Raw genomic sequence first — 21,669 nt, 5'->3', positions numbered from 1 at the left:
AACTGCCGTTAGAAAGGTAATTTTTATTACATAATTATTCCCTCTATACATGATATATAATATATATGTAAAAAACACACGTGTGTTCTAGCTATGTACAATCAAATGTGAAATTAAATGGTTACATGGTGAATCTGATCAAACACTAGGGGTATACATATGTGTGTGTGAGAACTGTTGGTTGACTTTCAGTCGTGTACCGTTTCTCTTATTGAATATGACTGAATTTACACAGAATCTTGTCTTTATAACTGGAGTCATATTTACAAGAGAAACCTTCTTAGGTGATGCAAAGGCACAGCCGTAAACTAGAGGACTCGAGGGTTAAAACATGCTCATGTGCCAGAGTGACTCCTAAAAGTGAGTAAAATCCAGACGGATTATCTAGAATGATGATCATGTTGTGATATCATTCCTTACACTACAACACTCTAATGGTTTACAGTAAGTATCTTGACTCGTGCAGTTTTGCTTTCAATAAAAATGATTTGGTCTTCATGTGCGTGTCCAAATTCCACATTCTCACATCCTGGTTATTGAGAGCTGATTCTCGAGTCTGCGACTTGTAGTTTTTTTGTTTTTAAAATGAAGGAAACAATCCTGTGGCAGTCCAGCAGTGTCGACAGTTGAGCCCCTCCGTGGGTTACGGTTAGGGGGTTCTGACCTGGCACGATAACCCCGGTGTGTAGACGTTAAGAGGATCCGTCTTGGCTCTGGCGGATGTCGGCGACGCTCTCGGGAACCTTCGCCACGATGCCCTCCAGAGACTTCGTCAGACAGATCTGGCAGCCCAGACGAGATCTGTGGGGAGAAATGTACCATTGAGTCTTCACTGTGTGGTCGGCGGCTCTTAAGCAACCGGTTTCAGAACACGACCCTTCTGGAGGACAAAGAAAAAACAAACGTTATTCAGCACTAAGGTTAGAAGAGAGTCCTAGGAGAGTCTGCCATGAAAATATATTTATAAAAGTCATGTCGAAAGAAATCATAAAAAAGAAAATCATAAAAGTCATAGTATAGTATTTCAAAGAAGTCGTAAGTAATCTAATAAATAGCATGTTAAAAAAAGTAATACTTAACACTGTCCAAAAGGAAAAAGTAATCATAAAGTATGTCATGAAAAATAAAACAAGTCATGGTATGCAAAAGTAATAGTGTGCCATACAGATATCATAGCATAGTAAAATGTCATCACTGTGACAGAAGTGGGTGGAGCTAAGTACAACCAAACACTAGTCAAATGATTTTTAAGGCACGCATGATGAAAAGGAATTTCAAACAACTCGAATAGGTCCAGCTCTTCTCTGTATTCAGCAGTATTTTGTCATGTACTGTTCACTCTGCTACAGCCTACACATGAAATGATAAATCGTCTTAATATCCAGGTGCACGTTTGTATATTGGAACAGTTTTCCCAACACGCCTCCAAGCGCTGAGGGAGCGAATTCACAGCCCATACGGGTTTATTTTCCACCTGCAGTCATTTAGTTGGCCACTTGAGGGCAGCAGAAACAACATATGCTTATAGAGTTCATTCTGTGGGTTCAAAACTTTACATCATAGTCATTTGATCAGCTGGTGGCATGAATAAAAACATAGACCCGAGCAGGAGGAAAGCAAGAGGAAGAGAAACGGCGTAGACGCGATGGCTCTCCTTTATGAAGGAGCTTGCTGTTGAGTGGAGGGCCAACCTCCGCATGGGCTCCTTTGTCCCACGCTGATTAACTCGTACTAATCTCATTACCACCAAAAAACCATCTCACCAGCATCACGCAGATCTCATGTTCGCCATTCTCATTCTTTTTATTTCTGATGGTGCGTTTGTGTCCTTTACTTACGTGTCCGTCAAGCCGTAGGCTAAGTCTAGCATGTCCATCTCCTCGTCTGTGACCGGCCCCAGACTCTTGTAGACCTCCTCGGTGAAGATTAGATGACATGTGGAGCACGCCAGGGTTCCCTCGCACGCCCCTGAAACCACAGTTAACAGAACACGTATCATACACATGCGCATTACAGAATACATATCCGATCTGTAGTTGAGTCATGGGAAATATTCTTGAAACAATTCAAATGGTCTCATGACAGTTGATGTGAAAACCAACCCCTGTATGACGGTGTAATCTAATAACGAAATAAACCATTTTGTTTCATGTGTTGAGTTTGATAATTAGGCCTGCCATGTTTATGATTATTTCTGTTACGTTCTCCTGGTTAATGTCAAGTTGTCATAACAAAAGACATTGACAAATGTCGTGGTCGTTCGCTTGCATACCAAAGCCATCAAAGTCGAGGTCTTCATTAATGACGATATCTAGCAGAGAGTCTCCAGGCGACCCTTTCGCTGTGATCTTCTCCCCGTCTCTGTTGATGAAGTTCACCGTCACCTTGTTGTCCGACCTGAAAAACACAGCCACAGTTTTAGTTGACCTTTTCTAAGAATTAAACTGGATAATAAGTGAAATTCGCATTTTAAAAATAGAAGTCTGTCTGAGCTTTGTTATACAATGATGTTATTTTGAGTGATGTTGCAGGACACAGCTGTGCAGTCAATGAGTTCAAGGAGACACATTCTTCATCTACTCGGCCTCAGCCATTAAGTGACTAATTGGCTGCAGTCAATGTCTTTATTACATTTTCAAGGTTAAAATACAGCACACGACAGCCCATGTCCATTCTAATCCAGCGCGCAGCCAAAACATCTGGATGAAGAACACCTGCGCTCCTGCACCCTTGAGACGGTTTCAGTGGGAATCAGATTAATATTTAATAAGATGCAAACATTTTAACCATCACACCACAGCGACAGGCAGCAGCAGCAGCTCAGGCTGTAACCAGGATATGCAAATAAGAGTGAAATGAGGGCTATGAACTTTGAAGTCCCTGAGCAGAACATTTAACAAAAGCCGCAGCACACAGACTGAAAGAAGGAACAGTGAGTCCTTTGTAGGACTTAATATTCTGTAACACTCCACAGTAACAACAAATACACAATTGGCAAACTACCCTTCTTTTGTAGGGTTGGGGGGTAAAACGGATCAAATGCGCATTAATCCAATAATTTAACCTAAAATAATAGAATCACTTATAAAGAGCATTCACGTTAAGCATAGTCCTTTTCAGTGACCACGATTCTATAAAATTCCCAGACAACGCGTGAAGTCGTCTTCTTTCCACCAACATTAATATTAAACTCAATAACCTAGAAATCTTAGGATGTGAACTGATTAGACAGAGTTCCTGGGTAATCCGCCTGCAAAAAAAGATGTCAGTTATCAAACTCTGAACAGTCTCCTGCACCAAATTAACTTTTAAGAGAAATAAATAAACACATTTAAATGCAGACTTTTTTTAACATGAGTGTCTCTGAAGGTTCAGGGACAGTCAGGTCCACCTGACATGGGCTCTCAGGGACGGTGTTAACTAGCTTAAGGCCAACGGGGCTGTTGCGCAATTCAACATGTTGTTTGGCCCTGGGGAGCCGAGCCATGGGCCCGAAGCCTTGGAGGATGGATCCCTTTGGCCCCTTAGCCTCATCCGAGGTTCAATCAGCCGTTGCTAAGACGATGACACTACAAACTGCCACTCAGTTGCCATCATGTGGCACACACACTTATTTTCCCACATATTTTATTGAAAGAAAAAAAAAAAAAACTTGGATCAATTGTGTTCACCTATATGTTCAAGTTTTTTTCTCTAATTTGTCCACAAAAAAAAAACAAAAAAAAAACATCTTGCCCCCAACTCCATTCCCAAATGTGACACTTTAAACTTCCTCTACACAGTCTATGGGTGCGACACACGTCACACCTATGACGCAACCACACTAGAGGCTGAGACATAAAGTTCAAACAAAGCTGTAATTAAAATTCATCGTCAAGCCGGTTGCTTTGTAGCTCGGTTGTCTCGCCACTGACTTCCAGAGAGGAACAAACAACGCACAAAGTAAAACAACGTTAATAAATTGCGTTCTGCTCGGAGTTTCTTACGTAAGTGTCCCAATGATAATGAACACTATATATATAAAAACATCTTCACTCATGGTACACTGATGTCCTGCCAGGTGTGTGTGTGTGTGTGTGTGTGTGTGTGTGTGTGTGTGTGTGTGTGTGTGTGTGTGTGTGTTAGTGAAAAAAGTCAAAACTACTTTTTCCTGAATGGAGTTTGGTGACAAAACCCATTTGACCCTTAAGGCGGTTACAGTTGAAACTCTCCCGGTAAGGTTGCCTACCGTGTGCCGCCGGTGAACCCCCTCTGACCCGTCAGCCAGGCAGCCGAAGTTACTGCCGCGGTCCTCCACGGATACTCTCGTAAGCTCACGTGAGCCACTCTCCGTAGCGCCGTTACAAACGCCATTTGGAGCACAAGACGAGGCGGTTGGACGCGGACTGGGTGACCTACCCGAACCTGCTGAACACGCGGCCCACTTCAGCGCGAGCGCTTCGCTTCACCAACGGAGACGAACCCGAAGTCGTCTGCCTGACCCGCTGAGCTAGCTAGCTGAGCTAGCCTGTTGTAGCTGCGAGAAGTCACTCTGCCACCGTCACGTTCATTGCGTAACGTGTAACCTACGGCAAGAGTGTGTTGTAACCGCGTCGGCCCGTGATGATTAAAACAAGCTGCGCCACACAAAACAAGCTGACGCTATCTGCCTCAAATCACGCTGCCCAGCTTTATGTAGTCGAGCATCAAACGTGAGCGATCTTGATGTAGTTCCGAGCAAGGGCGAAGGAGAAAGTAGACTTGAAGCGACCACTTCCGGTCCAGGACTTTCAAAACAAAAGCGTTCGCAACCAACAATCTATGTAAGAAGGTTGCAAGTCTTTCGAAATGACACCGCCCAGAGGTTACAATGAAGCACACGCGTAGTAAGAGCTAGTTTCCGCTATGTTGTCGTTCGGGCCACACAAGTTTTCATTCATAACAGGAGTTTTTGTTGACTATCATTTCGAAAGCTTTAACGACACTTTTCCTGCTGAGCGGTGTGTGGCTGAATGGCCAGCTTGATTGCTTCATTCCGCCAATAGAAAATGCTCCGTGTTTGTCCAGTGTACTGGACATGGTTCACCCACGTGCTTGCTATAAGTGTACTAATCCGGGTTTGAGAGAGTTTTTACGCTCATTTTGAATGACATTGTCAGAGTGGAGGTATAGCGGTCCTCACTAGGGGAACGTTGGCCTTAGCAGAAATCAGATGCCACTCGCAACCTTGAACTTTTGTTTATGTTAAAAACACGGCATGCCTCGCTGTAGGCAGATAGGAACGGGTTGTTATGTACAACGAAGCTCTCTTATTTACATGATATATTTAGATTGTCGTAAATCCCTCAGCAGTGTATGTTACTGCATCAGGTGGAGCCAGAGATACATACTAATTAATCAGTTATTTCATGTCATCAACACAACCTTTTGTATCTTCACACTTAAACGTTGCTGAAATCATTCTGGTTAAGGCAAAAATTCCACTAATATGATTTTATTTTGAAAAATTGAAATCAGGGGCCCTGAGGTTTGTCTACAACCCTTTATGTCACCCCCCCACCCAACAACCATTAGTGGCCTCCACAGTCTCTGTCCACATTCACAAATATTGATTGAGCCCCCCTTGATTAAACAAAGTGTCATTCACCTTCAACATATTTACAAAACCATGAAAACAGGATGCGTACAGTACATGTGGGTACAGTACAAAAGGATTCCAAGGTACACTCTACTTTATTGGCTGCTGTTGGCATTTTGTTCAAACACTTTTCCCTCAGGCAAGCCCTGAGGGCAAAGTGCATCCAATATCAGCTATCATCAAGCTATGGGACATGAAGATTAATCACTAATCTTATTCACTGTTATTAGCTGGGGGTTATGACTGAGACAGTGATATATTAACGGGACGCCTTTGGTTTCCAAGTGTTTATCTCTGGTGTCCCAGGTAAAGAACACAGGAAGCCACTCCGTCTTCAGGTTAACATTCACAGCACAGGCCAGTGAGAAGAATCACGCAGCAGTTGCAAGTTGCTCTGGTTATTCTGGCTTTTACAGGATGTTCAAGTTCGTGCTGCTGTTCCTGACGCTGTCGGGTAAGATCTCACATACATCTCTCATACATTAAGTGTCGTGGAAAGATAATTAATTTACACAACTTACTGAATGTTTTAATTTGCAGATGATGTGATTCTAAGAGTTTGTAAGATTCTTACAATACTATTTTTCAAGAAAATAAATAGTATTCTCAGATCATAACACAATGGGATTAACAGCGTGCCATATGGAGATCACGGGAATATAAAAAAATAAATAGCTTTAACAAATAACATCAACATTTCTTTTATATTAGACATGAGCTTTTCTTTAACATCGCAACATGTGAGTACAAAAGGTCTCTCAATAAATGTTCATGTCTAACTGACTTTCAGGGATTTTTTTCTGTAACATATTTACTTTGATTTATTCAGAGAATATAAAAAATTTGACGGACTAATAAATGTAATAACAGTTAGATATCATCTAACAGCTTAAGGGTCAAACTGCAGCCTGTGGCAAACAGCAATGTAATCCAAGCAATTAAACTGTACAGAAATAAGACATTTACCATTATTGATTTATTACTCTGTTAAAGAAAAAACAAATATTATTCTAGCTCAGTAGTTAATAATTGCTGTAAATAGCCCCCCCCCCCAAAAAAGTTATGTATCTGTCAACAGGCAAGTGTAGTCTATGGTTGTCTGTATTCAAACACCACTATCACTCGGTTTCTGTCTCTATGTGAGCATCTCTAACACTATAAACTCAGACCTATCTGTTCATGTGTATAAAAGTGAACAATAATGCGCATATCAGCCCCATGATTCTGATTCAAAGCTAATAAGTGTAAATTACCCTTAACAGGCCTCCAAGCTGTTCCACTTGCAGTCCCTAGACGTTTGCAGAAGACATCTTCAACCTACCAGCTTGCTGATGGCTTTCAACAAGGTACCGAGCCCTCCAGGAAATTCCTTGTTGACCTCAACACTGGCCTTGTGCAGGAACACATCAGTGAGATGGACAGGCGAGTGGGTAAGTTTATAATCAAACCCAATCAAGAACTAACTACTTGAACCGTTTTTCTTTTTCATATGTACATTTCCTCCTCTAGCTTTTATCCGTCCTTCTCTGGGAAAGGGATTTGGAGAGATGTCGAGAAGACACTGACTGACAAAGTTTCTGTTAAACCACAAACTTTGGTCTGGACTGAAATATCTCAATAATTATTGGACGGATTGCCATGAAAGTTTGCAAAGTCCCCAGTAGATGAATCCTATTTTAGTTTATGACCACATACCTGCCAAACTAATGACATTCCCGTCAGCCTCAGATGTGATTTGTTTTGTGCTAATTTTATGTGCTCAATAAAAGACCTGTATGATCTATTGATCATACAGGTCAATGATCAAGCCTGTATGATCAAGCCTGTATGATCTATTGTAACCTTTGTAACCTTGTCTTTGGTTTTCCAGTCCCTGTTGATGTTCCAGCCCAGAAGAATGGTGGTGGTTGGGTCCGGGTAGAGGAACCCTCTGCTTCTCATCTCCCAGATGGTTTCAGACAGGAAACCGAACCCATGAGGTTCATCCCAGATGGTTTCAGACAGGAAACTGAACCCATGAGGTTCATCCCAGATGGTTTCAGACAGGGAACCGAACCCATAAGGTTCATCCCAGATGGTTTCAAACAGGGAACCGAACCCATAAGGTTCATCCCAGATAGTTTCAAACAGGGAACCGAACCCATAAGGTTCATCCCAGATGGTTTCAGAAAGAGAACTGAACGAATGATGTCTATCCCAGATGGCTTCAGACAGGGAACTGAACCCAGGATGTCCATCTCAGATGGTTTCAGACAGGGAACAGAACCAATGATGTCTATCCCAGATGGCTTCAGACAGGGAACTGAACCCATGATGTCTATCCCAGATGGCTTCAGACAGGGAACTGAACCCATGATGTCTATCCCAGATGGCTTCAGACAGGGAACTGAACCCAGGATGTCTATCCCAGATGGCTTCAGACAGGGAACTGAACCCATGATGTCTATCCCAGATGGCTTCAGACAGGGAACTGAACCCATGATGTCTATCCCAGATGGCTTCAGACAGGGAACTGAACCCATGATGTCTATCCCAGATGGCTTCAGACAGGGAACTGAACCCATGATGTCTATCCCAGATGGCTTCAGACAGGGAACTGAACCCAGGATGTCCATCCCAGATGGCTTCAGACAGGGAACTGAACCCAGGATGTCCATCCCAGATGGCTTCAGACAGGGAACTGAACCCAGGATGTCCATCCCAGATGGCTTCAGACAGGGAACTGAACCCAGGATGTCCATCCCAGATGGCTTCAGACAGGGAACTGAACCCAGGATGTCCATCCCAGATGGCTTCAGACAGGGAACTGAACCCATTCTTACAATCCCAGAGGGCTTCAGACAGGGTAATGCACCTTCCACCTCTGTGCTCCAGACAAAGACAGTGGCATGTAAGGGGGAGGTCATCAATGAAAACTGCTACGAGTTCAACCCTACGCTGCTGGCCTTCCAAGATGCACAGGTTAGACACATGACATCTCACATTACAATTATAGACAATGATGCCGAGTGACAGTGGTGAGTCCATGTCAACAATTGTGTCAAAGACCTCCTCACATTAAAAATCAGTTTGTGGTTCTGCAGATTAAATCTCAAACTTGTCTGTGTCCTTTGTCTTAGGCCCTATGCAGAGCTCTCGCCCCAAATGCTGAGCTTGCATCTGTAGCCACTGGCGATCTGCATATCCGCCTGGTCTCCCTGGTGACCAAGGGTGGCGAGAACAACCCTGTGTTGACCTGGCTGGGAGGCATGGTGAAGGCAAGTTCCTTTCGTCAACTACCCCCATTTAGAGTAATGTTGTCGAAAGCGACCTCGCATCACCATTTTTCTATGACTGTGCTTACTTGTTGAGACGCCAACGGTCTGGTCCTGTACTGTGATACAGAATCGAGGCCAAGGAGAGTGTCATCAGATATGTTATCAACAGGACAGATAGTGTTATTCTTACCTTGGTAAAACATTGACCTTTGAACTTTCATTTTTCAAATGTTCCATCTGTTTATGTACTGTCAACAAGGCCAGAAAGCAACAACACAATCTAGAAAAAAGAACAGTAATAACAATCTAATAATACAAGATAATGTATATAGGACAAGAGGCACTTTTCTTCATTGCACACTTTTACTTACTTCAAGTATATTGATCTCATACTTCTGTTGTTTTACTGAAGTAAGATTTTAAAACAGTGTTATTGCTGCTTATACTTTAGTAAAGGATCTGAATACTTCCTCCACCACTGTGTATGTCAACGTGTTAACTGATGTACTGTATATTGCACACCTCAGAACGAGAAGGCATCATGGGCAGACGGGTCAGAGTGGCGTTACAGCGACTGGATGCCGGGTCACCCCAACATCCACACTGATAAACCGGTCTGTGTGGAGATGTTCAAGATGGGTAAGAACACGCCAGAGACATTAGCACACGCAAATGACCGACTGTTGTATCTGGCAGGCAGGAAAAAAAACTTTAACCACACTATTATTTAAAAGGGTTACCGACTAGTGAAGTTCAGATAACCGTTGTGATTACATCACAGAACGTTGTATAAGATAAAATATTAACTTGTATGAAGGAATCTTTGCCCCGTTAAACTGCTGAGACATACTTCCTTATTGTCCTGTCCCATTAGCACATGTATACATCTCATAAATACCAGTAACCAGAGTTGGTTCTTAAGAATACCCGAGAACAACTGTGTTGATATGGTGAGCCGACTCGTCTTTCACAATGCTGACACAACACCCTTTCTGCAGATGAGAGCTGGTGGACGGCCGCCGACTGTGAACTGAAGAGAGCGTCCATTTGTTCGTACCAGATCCCTGCATGAAAACCACAAAGAGACATAAGCGGGTGGCTCCCTTGACACTAATTTGACCTACCCTTCTCTGTATACATTTGTATTTACTCAAATAAAACTTGGCATATTACATCAGAGTGTGTTATCTGTGCACAAAACTGACATGGAGGGGGGAAAAAAACATTTTTTACCGTGGCAGTGACTCTTTGTTCTTCTCTTTTACAGTAAAGACCTCAGACAGATGAACCACAATTCATACAACACATTTAAATTTAGACAAGACTTTAATGATCATTTTCCATTTGTGTATACAAAGCAGTTTGTACAGATTAGGGAGCCAAGTTAAAACAATGTTACAATTTAGTACCTGGAAAGTGCAAAAGTACATTTCAAATACGCTGAAATAAAAATCATGCTGTACATTATATACTGTATTCATAAATAACCACAGATATACACACACACACACATCCATTTGGTGACAGTCACAGAGAATGTTGCTAAGAAGACGCTTTGAAGTCCTATGTTCTTGGCTTCCGTTGAAAGTGTGGAGGTTTAACGTCTGGAATGCTGCTTTCATTAGATTTACCGTAAGGTCGGGACGATGAGCGATGAGAAACCTGTGTGAATGCCACACTGGGATAAAGGCACTCCGTTTGTTACAGTCGTGGAACAACTCAAACAGTGGTCTATTGTCTGAACGACAAAATGTGGATGAGCGGACGAAGAAAAACATCTTTCACAGAAACCTCAGAAGAAGGACACAGATTGGTCTGCGCTCCATCTTGCTGTGACATTTAAATAAAAACTAAATACAAAATCATGTTGAAAAAGACCCTTCGAGAAAGAATACACTAGAGAAACCTTGTGTCCAATGCTGAATTAATGACCCGTGAGCCAAACCAATCAAGGTCTGTGATGGTCCACAGAATCAAGAGAAACCGCGTCAACAGAATTTGTCTTTAAAAAAAATAAACATACACAAGCTTCATACTGTGGCTTCATGTGGAAATAAATCCCATTCAAACACTTTAACAACACGATCTTCCAAAGCAACCCCAAGGCATGCGAGCCTTCTTGATGCCCCATAAAAGAAGAACTCAGTCACTTCACAACGAGCAGGAAGGAGGATGAGATGGCAAAATAACAGAGGGGCATAGTCTGAGGCAATGATGAGAGCTGAAGGAGAGGGAGGGAGATATGGTGCATTTAATGTCCCAGTTAAGCTAAAGGAAGACTGGAGATAAAGGGCTGGCAGAGCAACCAAGACAGAAAAACAGGGGGAAAGCGCCGACAGCCACCCGGCGAAGGAGCTGTATTGCCGTGAACACTGACATCTCGTTAAGCCCTTGAGGAGTTTGTCTTTCTCCTTCTTTTGCAGCTGTCTGAACAGTCAGCACAGTCTTAAAATATGCAATGTATTCAAGAGCCAAAAGTGTGATCTTAAAAACTGCTACTTTTACTTATAAATAAACACAGATTCAAGTAAATTAAAAAACATTCGGTGAAGTGTTGTGTGACTTTAAAGCCGCATCTCTCCGTACTGCAGTTTCAAATGTTCACATGAGAATGTAGTGTTTCGTCCAAGTGAATATTTTCTTTTTACAAAACTATATCTGAAATGACATGCCGACATTAAAAGACAGATGCTAAAGATGTTTCTAGAACAAAACAAGTCGGCTATATCGAAGCGTAAAAAAAAAAAAAAACAACAACCACCATGACTTCTCCATCACTGTTTATATTTATATATATATATATATATATATATATATATATATATATATATATATATATGTTTTTAAAAATAATCTTGTGAGTGATGGAGCCGTCTTACTGCATTAAGGCTGCTGTGTGGCAGCTTTGAGGCAACCATGAGAAGTCTCCGCCTACAAAGCACAGGCCCGCCTGTCTGCACCGAAGGCCAACTAAGGGGAGGGGGACAAAAAGGCCACTTGAAACTATATTTCGACAGAGAGCATGGCAATACACTGCGCATGCACAGACACACAGACACACATACACACAGACACACATACAGGAGAGCAGTTAGCTCACCGATCCTGTTGCATTGTTAACTGAGCAGGTCGGAGAATACACAGTGCCTCTACGGAGAGGCTCCTGCTGGAGAAACATTAGTGTCATGTACAAATGGTGATAACTAGCCGAGTGTTTATGAGCCATGGGGGTTGGTAGTGGCGTGGTGGTGTTGAGGCTGGATTCGAACCATGGCGCCAGCGCTGTACGCTCAATCCAAAGCAGAAAAAAAAGACTAAAACATAACTGATGCATGGGCGTGAAGATTTTGCGATGCTTTCGCACCTCAAAACACCGGCCATTAAAGAGTGGAAAGGTGCTAGAGGAACTGAAGGGAGCTCCTCGGTCAGAATGAAGCAAACCGTTTGGTGATTGACATGGATGGAGGCGAACTGGGTGACAGGAATGTGGGATGCGCGTGGGAAAGAGGGTTCAGGGCTCGGGAGATCGGGAGGGCGGGTCAGTTGCAGTCGTGCTGGGTGTTGTAGACCGTCTCCCCCGAGGAGATCTGGGTCAGTCTCTTGCTGGAGCCCCACAGCTTCCGTGTGATCTGGCCCGAACGCATCTGGGAAGAGCGGAGGAAGGAGAGGAGGAAGTGGGATGGAGGAGAGGGCGGGGGGGGAAGGAAAAGCGTGAAGTCAAAGGAAACCAGAAGGAAAGAAAGGAGGGATATGATTCATGAGTGATTGATTAGTTCTTTGGAGCTTGAGTGACTTGAGCAAAAATAAATAATCAAAGCCTGATTCATTTTGGTGAGAAAAGATGAAAAGCAGAACAGTGCAATGGTTCACATGTAACTACTAACTGCCTGCATCGAGCTCATCTACACTACCACACTATTTACATCATCAAAACATTAAAGTCGACGTTGGCGCAGGATTACTTGTTTGCATTATTAGATTGTGGCTACACTGTTAAATATGGCTTGAGTTTGCAGAAAGCGTTAATTAGTCTTAAGTTCCTTTCACAGCATATTTGTTATAGTGGTGGAGTACACACAAACACGTAACATAATGACACTTCAGGTAAACAGCATGGGTTGGAGTTTATCCCAGGTCAATGGCCAAATCAAGTCAAATATTGCACGGATGAGGTCAGGACATCAAGTTGTTTTCAGGACACGGTTTTGGTTCTAGTGGCCACCGTGTCCGCTCAAAAAAAGAGTTCAATGTGTGTGTGTGTGTGTGTGCGTGTGAAGAATTGTGGGGGCGACAACCATCCCTGAGAAGGAGGGGTGACTGGATTAAAAGGTCTTTGAGGACATTGAGGCCAAGCATTGCAACACAGGCGATATGTGCAGCAGGTTTATCTGTGTGTGTGTTTGAGTGTTTGTCAGATCTTGCCGGGTGAAAAGGGGGGGGGGGGGGGGGGGGGGGGGGGGACTAGAGTCGATGGGGTTTATGGGAGCTTGGAGTGGGGCTGAACACCAGCTGGTCGCGCTGGTGTAGCAGGCGGTTTGGCGAGCGGGCCCGGAGCGGGGCCAGCAAGGGGGAGGCCAAGAGCGGCGACCCCTCCAGGCTCTGTGCGATGTAGTTCCTCAGCGAGCTCTTTACCTCCGCCGGCTTGCCCACGCCCACGATGATCAGCTTGCCGTCCTCTAGGCCCACCAGGACGTGGCTCTGCTCCTTGGTGACCGAGACGCAGCGCACCGGCACCCTCATGGCCATGGGCTCCGTGCACAGAGACAGACTGCACAGGAGAGACAAGTACAGCTGTAATACCCACATGGACGCAGACGGCTGTTAGAAAATGCAGTTTCTGGGTAATTTACCTGTAGAGGTCGCGGATGGACAGGTATCCCTGCTCGCTGCCGATGACTACGTACTCCCCCGACACACACATATCGGTCACCTGCTCCTGCAGAGGCTCCCTGCAGAGGTGCTTCCCATTGACGGAGTAAAGGTGGAGGGCGTTTTTATCCTGGGGAGAGAAAATAAAATCACCCGCTGTCAATGACATAATCTCAGTCCTCACAAACCCCGTTCGAAAACGTAGCAGAATTTGAACTGGAAACGTCCACATGTTTCTTGGGAGTTTCTCACAGCTGGGATCTGATTATTTCCACATACAGTCCACATAAATTGAGATTTAGCTTTCCCAGGTTCCCTAATTTTTTTTTTCTGCATGCACCTTGAGCGTCGCTTTGCCTTCAAGGCAGGTGTGGACCAGCAGGTGACCCTCCCAGGACACGGCCAGGTGGAGGATGGAGAGTGGCAGGGAGCTGTCGCATGGCGGCCGCAGGCAACGCATGTACTGGCCCCGACGCACCGTGTGGATGATCACTGTCCCATCCTGGGGCACAGAGAGTGGAAGCACACATTGAATAACATACATTTTTACAAAGGTACATTTAAAAAAAATTATTATAATAATAAAACCATATAAAGAAATAGTCAAATGTATCTTTTTGTTGGGAAATTGTGGATCAAACTATATTAAATAGATATGGATTAAATCATTTCCCAGTTTAGACTCCAATGTTTTTAATCAAACAACGTCATACTTAAAGTAAAGTGTACTTTTAATTTAAAAGAACAGGTCTGCTCTAAAAGTCTCAATAATGATTTTATTTTTCAGCAAAGTCTCATTATTTCAACTAAAAAACAATCAAAAGCCACGTAACACCAAACATTACGACAATGTTTGATCCCTGACAAATCTCTTTACCTTTAAAGAGCCAGAACCACAATGTGACCTTCAGTCTAAAGTAAACCCATTTTCCGGCTCATTACAGTCCCTCAGCATGTGACTGAGAATGTGAGTCGATTCTCCAGCATGGCGCCGTCAGTCTGTGTGCTCTTACCCGTGACCCAGACACAGCCATGTCCAGCTCTGTGCTGATGCTGACACTGACCACCTCGTCCGTGTGTCCATACAACACCTGAACCGGTTTGGGATGGAGACCCACGGGAGCTCCACCCTGCACAAACAAACAAGACAGAGTGAGAGAACTGTTTGTTTAAGCACAAATTTAAAATATGCGTCAAAACAGATGTACCGGTATTGTAAAATGATAAATGGACTGCCTTGTATAGCTTGTTTGCTTTGTTATTGTGTCTGCATGTTTCATGTAGTTGAATCTATGACTTTTAAACTCTATTTGTCATAGATCAATGTTATAGTTATGCTGTACAAGCGCGTCCCGGCTGTGCTGACCTGCTGCAGAACCTGCCACACCATGCAGGTTGTGTCTCTGGAGCCGGAGATCAGGTGGATGCTGCAGTGGTCCGTTGACAAGCAGGTCACAATGTCTGGAGGAGAGGTGAGCGAAACCACCGACTGTTACAGGACATACACACATGCAAAAGGGACAAAAGACGCTGCAGCCTTATTTCCAGTTGAAAAGTGTTGGTTACCCATGTGTCGGATGTGCTGTCCCACAGTCTTGCCCTTAACCAGAGAGGTGACCCGGAGGCTGTTGTCCCAGTGGCCGCCGCTGAAGAGCAACTTGCCGTCGTGGGAGGCCACGAACAGCCCCGCCGTTACCTCCACGCCGGGGGCGAAGGGTCCGGAGAGGGAACGCTGGGTCCTGGGTGAAGAAAGGTGAGAGGAAGGCATAGGAGAGGACGGAGGGTTTGAGAGCTTAGAGAGGGACGCAACCTGGAGGCACAAAGTCTGCATTGCATTGTTACAGCGCAGCTGCCCTGCTGTAAATACTGCGTTTGCGTGAGTGTTCTCACTTGGCATTGGACACGGTGGGGTCCTTAATGAAGGTGAAGTAGTTGGAGATGTTCTTGTTGTAAGGCAGCCACCCGTGGGTCCCAACCAGGCAGTTCTGACTCAACGTCACCTGGAGACGGCGCAAACACCGTGAAGACGTCACATGCCTATCGCCTACCCTTAACTCATTTTCCTTTTGTGGACAACTTCTACAATTTAATTTAAGGAGTACAAATATATGTTATTATTATAATGCTCACCATGGTGTCAGGGCTCCCCTGGGTGATGAAAGAATGGGACTGATTCTTTGGCACCACGGCCTTAACCAGCGGCACGTTGTCACTGATGCCCTGCAACGTGCCGAGAGAGAGAATTGAAATCAGAGTTTTTATAGAGGCATGTTTTCATGACAGGTGATGGTCATAATCCTGGTTAAATCATTCCTGAAGTTTTTGTTCACTAGCTTTATGAAAAATAAATTTCTAAAAGCAGTAGAGAGATCAAACCTCGACAAAGAAGGACTTGAGGTCACCGAGATGTTCGAACATGCTGAGAGGACACGAGTCAAGCTGAGCCTTCCTCTTCTCCACTTCCTCCTGAGGCAGTCGCACTGGATGGGGCTCCTACACACAAACATGCACACGTACACACACACACACACACAAAAGTCTAAATCCGATTCATCGGCACAGATACAGGACTTGATGAGCCCGTCGGGGGTTCATGTTGTGTCTGGCGTGTGTCTGCACCTTGACTAGCTGGCAGGGCGTCTGTCCAAAGTTGCTGATCATGCCCTCCAGGGCCTTGCGCTCCTTTTCATCCGTGATGGCGTCCAGGTCCACCGCCCCTGCAACACCAGACCAGTCAAAACACTACGCTGACAATTCACAAAGGACAGAATAAAAACCCAAAGCAGCGTCACCACTGTTGTGGATGCTTTACCCTCATATGTGCAATAGTAGAAGACATTGAGGGCCTCCACCGCCGCGGGGCCCCTCTGCTTGTAACCAAAGATCAGATCGATCCACTCGTGAAGGTGCGCCGATACGTACTCCGACTCCTGTCATTAAAACACATGCACACTGTGGTTGTAAACGATACGCAGACATAACAAGCCGGTACAAACACAAAACTACACCTGCATCTGCTGTATCAAAGTCCCTTAAATTCCACTACAGGAGTACTCCACCCAAAACATAATAAATATCATGTATCTTGTATATCAAAAGTAACATATCCCCTTTGGTGTCAGTCCCTCAGAGTCATAGACCAGATACTGGACACTCTGCACTGATTCACACCATTAGTTTCCTGGGTTTCCTTCCACAACATCTACTGAGAATGATCCCTAAGAAGCAGTCATACAACTAAAACTGTATCTCACCAGGGCTTTGCGGTGTTTGTAGATGAAGTCCTCGGGGGACTTGGCCCATTTTGGAAGAACAACATCATCTACCCTTCCCTTGGAGAACTGCAGGCGACCCAGATCAAAGCCTGAATGAGGGGCAACAGAAAGAGGGAAGCGAGGAATAAACAGTGATAGAAGAAAGGGATCAGAAAACAAACCGCAAAACATGTTTATGTCTTAAGACAATACATAACATTGATGGAAGTCGTTAGTTTTGTATATAATATTTCAAATCATTTGCAAAAGAATCCTCAATTCTCAAACCGCACCATTTTGGTTCTCAAGGAATTCTGGGAAGTAGAAGAACTCCGGGATGAGCTCCTTGACGTCGTTGGGGTTGTCCATGAGGGTCTGCCATGTCGCAGGGATGGAGTGGAACTGGCGGTCGGCACAATCAAACCTGAGCCGCGGCAGGATGGAACGGATGAGCATCCACAACCAACACTCGACAAAGCAGCTTCAAGCTGGCACATGCGTGGCTATAAAGTCCCCCAGTAGATGCTGCAGACCATTTCACAGCTGTAAACATTCCCAGTCCCCAACCTGACACCAGCTGACAGAAAGGAAGCGTGGACCCAAACTGTTGCCAAGCAATGATAACTGGGGTGGAAAGCAGCGGAGGGTCGTGACTCTCTGGTCTCCTTACCGTCCGCTCTGCAGTTGGATGTGCAGGGAGGTGAAGGGCTCCACTCTGATCAAGTAGTGCATCACTCCGGCAGCGTTTGAGTAGTGGGTGCCGTAATGGAACCTGTCGATGGTGCCTGTTGGGTCCTCAAAACTTTCATACCTGTTGGTACACATTTGAAAAAGTTAACTTGAGCCAGACTCAGAACGTGCTTTAGTTATAATTTAATTATTCTGAGAATAACGGAAGCATGGAGGGATGAATCGCACTTTTCTCGAACGGCCTTGGCGTTGCGTTCGTTAAGAACTGCCACTGGCTTTGACAGGTCCCTGAACACCCGGGGATCAGACAGGTCAAGCTCCTCTGAGGTGTAGTCAGCTAAAATCCAGGGAAACTGGTAAAACACACAAAAACAAACAACAGGTTAGCTCAAACACTCACCTAGTGTGGAGTCATGTACTGAGTGAGGAACGTACCACCGGATACTGAGCCAGGTTGTTGTACGTTCTGCCTGCAATCGTGTTGAGTTGCATCAAGTAGTCAAAGTTGGAAATCTCCCGGTTCACCCATTTCTGTTTAACACAAAATATTACAAATCCTCTCTTTTAAAATGATAAAGCTCAAAACAAGATGACATTGTTTGCATGTCTGTGGTTATGCACTCAAAACAAAGAAAAGCTCCCTCACCTGTGTAAGTCCAGAGGCTTTGAGGAGCTCCTGTGGTGAGCGGGTTCCATAAAGGCTGAGGGATCGCAGCAGCAGCATGCGGCTGTAGACCTTGTTCCTCACCTGTTAATAAGAAGCACAACCGTAAACGATTTCAAAGGCAAGAGGGAATCCAAAGAAATTCAAACCACATTCATTTGTAAGTTAAATGTGTGACTCATCACCTCCTTCTTGAAGTTGAGGAAGTAATTGGTCTGGTCGATGAGGAAGATCTCCAGAGCTGAGCGGCGTAGGTTGTAACGCCTCAGGTGGACTTCTCGGATCTGAGACAGGGGCCATTTGAAGTCGTGGCCCACTCCTTCAGGAAACAGGTCGACAGTTAGTGTATGTAAAAGTGTAGCCATCTTTTCTCCTTCACCTCCTTCGCTCTCTCCTCACCTTCCTCTTTCTCCTGGCTGCTGTCGTAGAAGTAGATGTGTTGGGTGGTGAGCTCCAGCCGGCCGGGCACCACGTCCACCACCGTCACCAGCTCGCAGTCCTCCCACAGCACCAGCTTCTCCTTCTGGCCCGCCTCTTCTGCTTCAACTCTGCGGGACAAAGCATTGCAGACTGTAACTCTCGACCCGGTATCTACGACGGGACCGCGGTTGTTCTGTGGATGCGGCGTTCGGTGACTGACTGGTTGTTGGCGGCGGCAGGGTCGTCCTCCGGCAACTCTAGGATGTCGTCCTCCAGGTCGCTGACTTTGACCTGCTTGGCAGCCTCCAGCAGCAGAGACTCCGCGTTTACACGCTGCTGATGGACACCTGGGAAGAGCAAACGCAATGGGAGGGGATTTAAACTCTGAGAGGAGGCATCCAGAGACGGTGCCGTGGCTAATATCGCATGGCAGTGCAGGAAATGAGCTAGCACGCCTGTCAAGGGGCTGACGCGAACATAACACTTTCTATTCCAGCTCCGTTCGGTTTTTCTATTCCATAAACAGAAGATTTACAGATTAAACTTGCCCATTCACAATATAAAAAAAGGTCAAAATAAAATAAGAGCCTCGACCTTACAAACGACTTAATAGGTACTGTACACACACACACACACACACACTTATCCCTCATCATCACATCCACCCGCTGAATATGTCGGCAGAATTTGCCGCTGAAGTGCAGCGAAATTACTCATTGAAACTCCTCGAGCAAACATTTAAGAGACGACAGTGAGGAGTTGCCTCGTTACCCAGGTTGTCTCTCAGAGCGCTGGCCTCCTGGTGCAGGTCAAAGTTGTAACTACGAACCAGCTTCAGCCTCATGCGGGAGAAGTTCTCAGCGCTGGACACCCTCCAGTGCATCTCATCCTGCTGCCTGTTAGAGATGGTTAACGAAACACACTTGTAAATCCCGAAGGCAGCCGCTATTGACATCTTTATATATTATATTAATACACATTTTGCTACTACTGTAGAGATCATGAAAAGGGTAAAAAGGACAAGTAATGCAGAGGAGAGAGGTTGACGTCGGTACCTGTCAGCCCAGGGCCCTCTCTCACACACAAGACCCCGGCGTGCTGCCTTCCACTGCCTGAGGGTGGCGCTGTTCTGGCTGTGCTGCTGCTTCAACATGCTGTTGTAGCGCAGGTTCTCCTGGCGGCCTCGGCGCGAGAAAGGCTCCACAAATTGCTCCTGAAGAGGAAGAATTTATGGGAGACGAGTTTAAGCTCTGCACCAAAAGATTAGATGGAAGACAAGATTAGACTGGGGTCCGAGCTAGGACATAATAGAGGGGGTCTAAAGGCTCAGTTGTTATTTGTTTATTACTGATCCCACTAACCTGGAAGCGTATCTTGCTCTCGCCCCTTTCCCTTTCTCTCTTATGCAGGCTGACCATGAAAGCCTCGTAGCACTCCTTCCAGTAGAGAGCCATGGTCTCGTGGCCCTGGCTGAATGTTTCGATTTCATACTGCTTCATGTACGGGATAATCTGGAGACAAATGGAAGTAAAAAGGAGAACATTCCCGTTAATTTTTCCAATAAATAAGTATCTGATAGAATCCAAAACAATGATTGACTCTAAATCTCCGTCTCGTACATATTTGTCGAGGTAGACGCGCCACTCAGTGGAGTTGCAGTACAGCTGGAAGTCCTCGAAGAAGGACGGGCTGCCGTTGGTGTCGGGGAGCTGGGGGAGATGCAGCTCTATGAAGAGGAGGCGGTGGACTTTGGAGAGCAGCGTTCGCAGCAGAGGGACCAGGAAGGAGTACGTCTCCTCCCGTTGTTCCTGGATGGAGCGCCGCAGGATGCCCTCCACCTTACCCAGTAGGTAGCAGGCCTCGTCCTGGCTGGACACCTGCTTGGTCTGCAGGATGCCGTTGAGCTTGGCTGTGGCCAAGGCACACACCTGGGACAGAGGCCATGTATTAATGTGCAGGCACTTTAAAGCCCATCAGTTAAAAGATACACATGGAAAGGAGGGACAATGTGAGAAAAAATAAATAGCTCACTTCAGGGTCCTCCTGAGCCATGAAGCCCAGCAGCAGCCGCAGTCCAACTTGGGAGAGCTGGAACCACTGGGCGCCGGCCGAGTACCACACCATGAGGCTGTCCATTAGCGTCACCGTCTCCTCCAGCACCTTCTCCGTCCACAGCGCCGGGTTGACCAGGCCCTCCGCCTGCAGGAAGTCCTGCACCATGTGAAGCAACCGCACCGCGTTCTCCGTGTGCTGCGGCAGCGTGGCGGCCGACGCCTCGCGGTTATCGGCCACGGCCCACTCCAACATGCGTTCCATGAGACTGCGTGGGAGAAAGAGAGTGCACGGCGTTAGACCCCGTCAGCAAACCTGTCTCTGGGAAGGTGTTTTCTGCTCCTGCTAATGTCCAGCGGCGGGCTCACCTCAGTTTGATTTGGTCGACGGGCAGCAGCAGCTCGTTGGCGGTTGCCAGTTTGGTGAGGGCCGAGAAGACCTGGCCGCGCTCCAGCCACGCCGAGTCGTCCGAGCATTCTACCCCACGCCACATCACGCACAGCACGATCTCCATCAGCATGGTGCACAGCTCCTCCTCTGCCCGCTGGGGGGACAACAACATCGCACCAAAAAAAGAGAAACGTTATTGATCTTTCTGGTGTATAAATGCAGTAATAGGTAACTGGATACAGCAAAGAAAAAGAAAAAAAAGGTCATTAATGAGATAATGACAGTTCGACTTAATGCATTCTAACACCCCGCAAAGCCTTGTGACATGAGCCCCCTCTAATCTGTCTCCGGACAAAAAGTGCTGAGTCTAGAATGTAGATGATTTGCGTTGGCTGAAAATCATTCTGCCGCTTTGTCACATTCCCCAACCTGAAGCTTTACAATGACACATCTAAT

General features: G+C 45.6%; 3 protein-coding genes across 4 annotated transcripts in view; 1 reads left to right on the top strand and 2 right to left on the bottom strand.

Moving 5' to 3' along the window:
• Positions 1 to 3: 3 nt before the first annotated feature.
• Positions 4 to 4,737, bottom strand: LOC117740786 (adrenodoxin-like). The gene is made up of 4 exons (XM_034547342.1): positions 4,229 to 4,737; positions 2,273 to 2,397; positions 1,839 to 1,968; positions 4 to 801 (listed from the first exon to the last, which is right to left on the bottom strand). The coding sequence occupies exons 1-4, from the start codon at positions 4,351 to 4,353 to the stop codon at positions 693 to 695; spliced, it is 489 nt and encodes a 162-aa protein (XP_034403233.1). The 5' UTR covers positions 4,354 to 4,737; the 3' UTR covers positions 4 to 692.
• A 100-nt stretch (positions 4,738 to 4,837) lies between these two features.
• On the top strand, positions 4,838 to 10,029 carry LOC117740770. The gene is made up of 7 exons (XM_034547322.1): positions 4,838 to 4,865; positions 6,034 to 6,071; positions 6,880 to 7,047; positions 7,488 to 8,578; positions 8,737 to 8,874; positions 9,402 to 9,513; positions 9,873 to 10,029. The coding sequence occupies exons 2-7, from the start codon at positions 6,035 to 6,037 to the stop codon at positions 9,944 to 9,946; spliced, it is 1,620 nt and encodes a 539-aa protein (XP_034403213.1). The 5' UTR covers positions 4,838 to 4,865; position 6,034; the 3' UTR covers positions 9,947 to 10,029.
• Positions 10,030 to 10,181: 152 nt separating this feature from the next.
• Positions 10,182 to 21,669, bottom strand: part of nbeal1 (neurobeachin-like 1) — a 34,863-nt gene continuing 23,375 nt past the window's right edge. For both annotated transcript variants that reach the window (XM_034548596.1, XM_034548605.1), the window contains 27 exons: positions 21,192 to 21,367; positions 20,803 to 21,091; positions 20,391 to 20,699; positions 20,133 to 20,282; positions 19,827 to 19,984; positions 19,543 to 19,667; positions 18,992 to 19,118; positions 18,751 to 18,899; positions 18,537 to 18,670; positions 18,334 to 18,435; positions 18,123 to 18,218; positions 17,916 to 18,040; positions 17,668 to 17,808; positions 17,291 to 17,421; positions 16,998 to 17,107; positions 16,556 to 16,673; positions 16,363 to 16,460; positions 16,120 to 16,236; positions 15,874 to 15,963; positions 15,634 to 15,743; positions 15,310 to 15,482; positions 15,110 to 15,204; positions 14,757 to 14,873; positions 14,084 to 14,245; positions 13,725 to 13,873; positions 13,507 to 13,642; positions 10,182 to 12,518 (listed from right to left, as the gene is read on the bottom strand). In XM_034548596.1, the coding sequence (XP_034404487.1) occupies positions 12,414 to 12,518; positions 13,507 to 13,642; positions 13,725 to 13,873; positions 14,084 to 14,245; positions 14,757 to 14,873; positions 15,110 to 15,204; positions 15,310 to 15,482; positions 15,634 to 15,743; positions 15,874 to 15,963; positions 16,120 to 16,236; positions 16,363 to 16,460; positions 16,556 to 16,673; positions 16,998 to 17,107; positions 17,291 to 17,421; positions 17,668 to 17,808; positions 17,916 to 18,040; positions 18,123 to 18,218; positions 18,334 to 18,435; positions 18,537 to 18,670; positions 18,751 to 18,899; positions 18,992 to 19,118; positions 19,543 to 19,667; positions 19,827 to 19,984; positions 20,133 to 20,282; positions 20,391 to 20,699; positions 20,803 to 21,091; positions 21,192 to 21,367 (3,792 nt within the window). In that variant the 3' untranslated portion in view covers positions 10,182 to 12,413. The remainder of the gene's footprint in view (positions 12,519 to 13,506; positions 13,643 to 13,724; positions 13,874 to 14,083; positions 14,246 to 14,756; positions 14,874 to 15,109; positions 15,205 to 15,309; positions 15,483 to 15,633; positions 15,744 to 15,873; positions 15,964 to 16,119; positions 16,237 to 16,362; positions 16,461 to 16,555; positions 16,674 to 16,997; positions 17,108 to 17,290; positions 17,422 to 17,667; positions 17,809 to 17,915; positions 18,041 to 18,122; positions 18,219 to 18,333; positions 18,436 to 18,536; positions 18,671 to 18,750; positions 18,900 to 18,991; positions 19,119 to 19,542; positions 19,668 to 19,826; positions 19,985 to 20,132; positions 20,283 to 20,390; positions 20,700 to 20,802; positions 21,092 to 21,191; positions 21,368 to 21,669) is intronic.

Source organism: Cyclopterus lumpus, chromosome 2 (genome assembly GCF_009769545.1).
Source record: "Cyclopterus lumpus isolate fCycLum1 chromosome 2, fCycLum1.pri, whole genome shotgun sequence".
Taxonomy (NCBI): Eukaryota; Metazoa; Chordata; class Actinopteri; order Perciformes; family Cyclopteridae; genus Cyclopterus; species Cyclopterus lumpus.
Note: the sequence above shows the minus strand (reverse complement) of the source record. Positions and strands in the feature narration are given on the sequence as shown.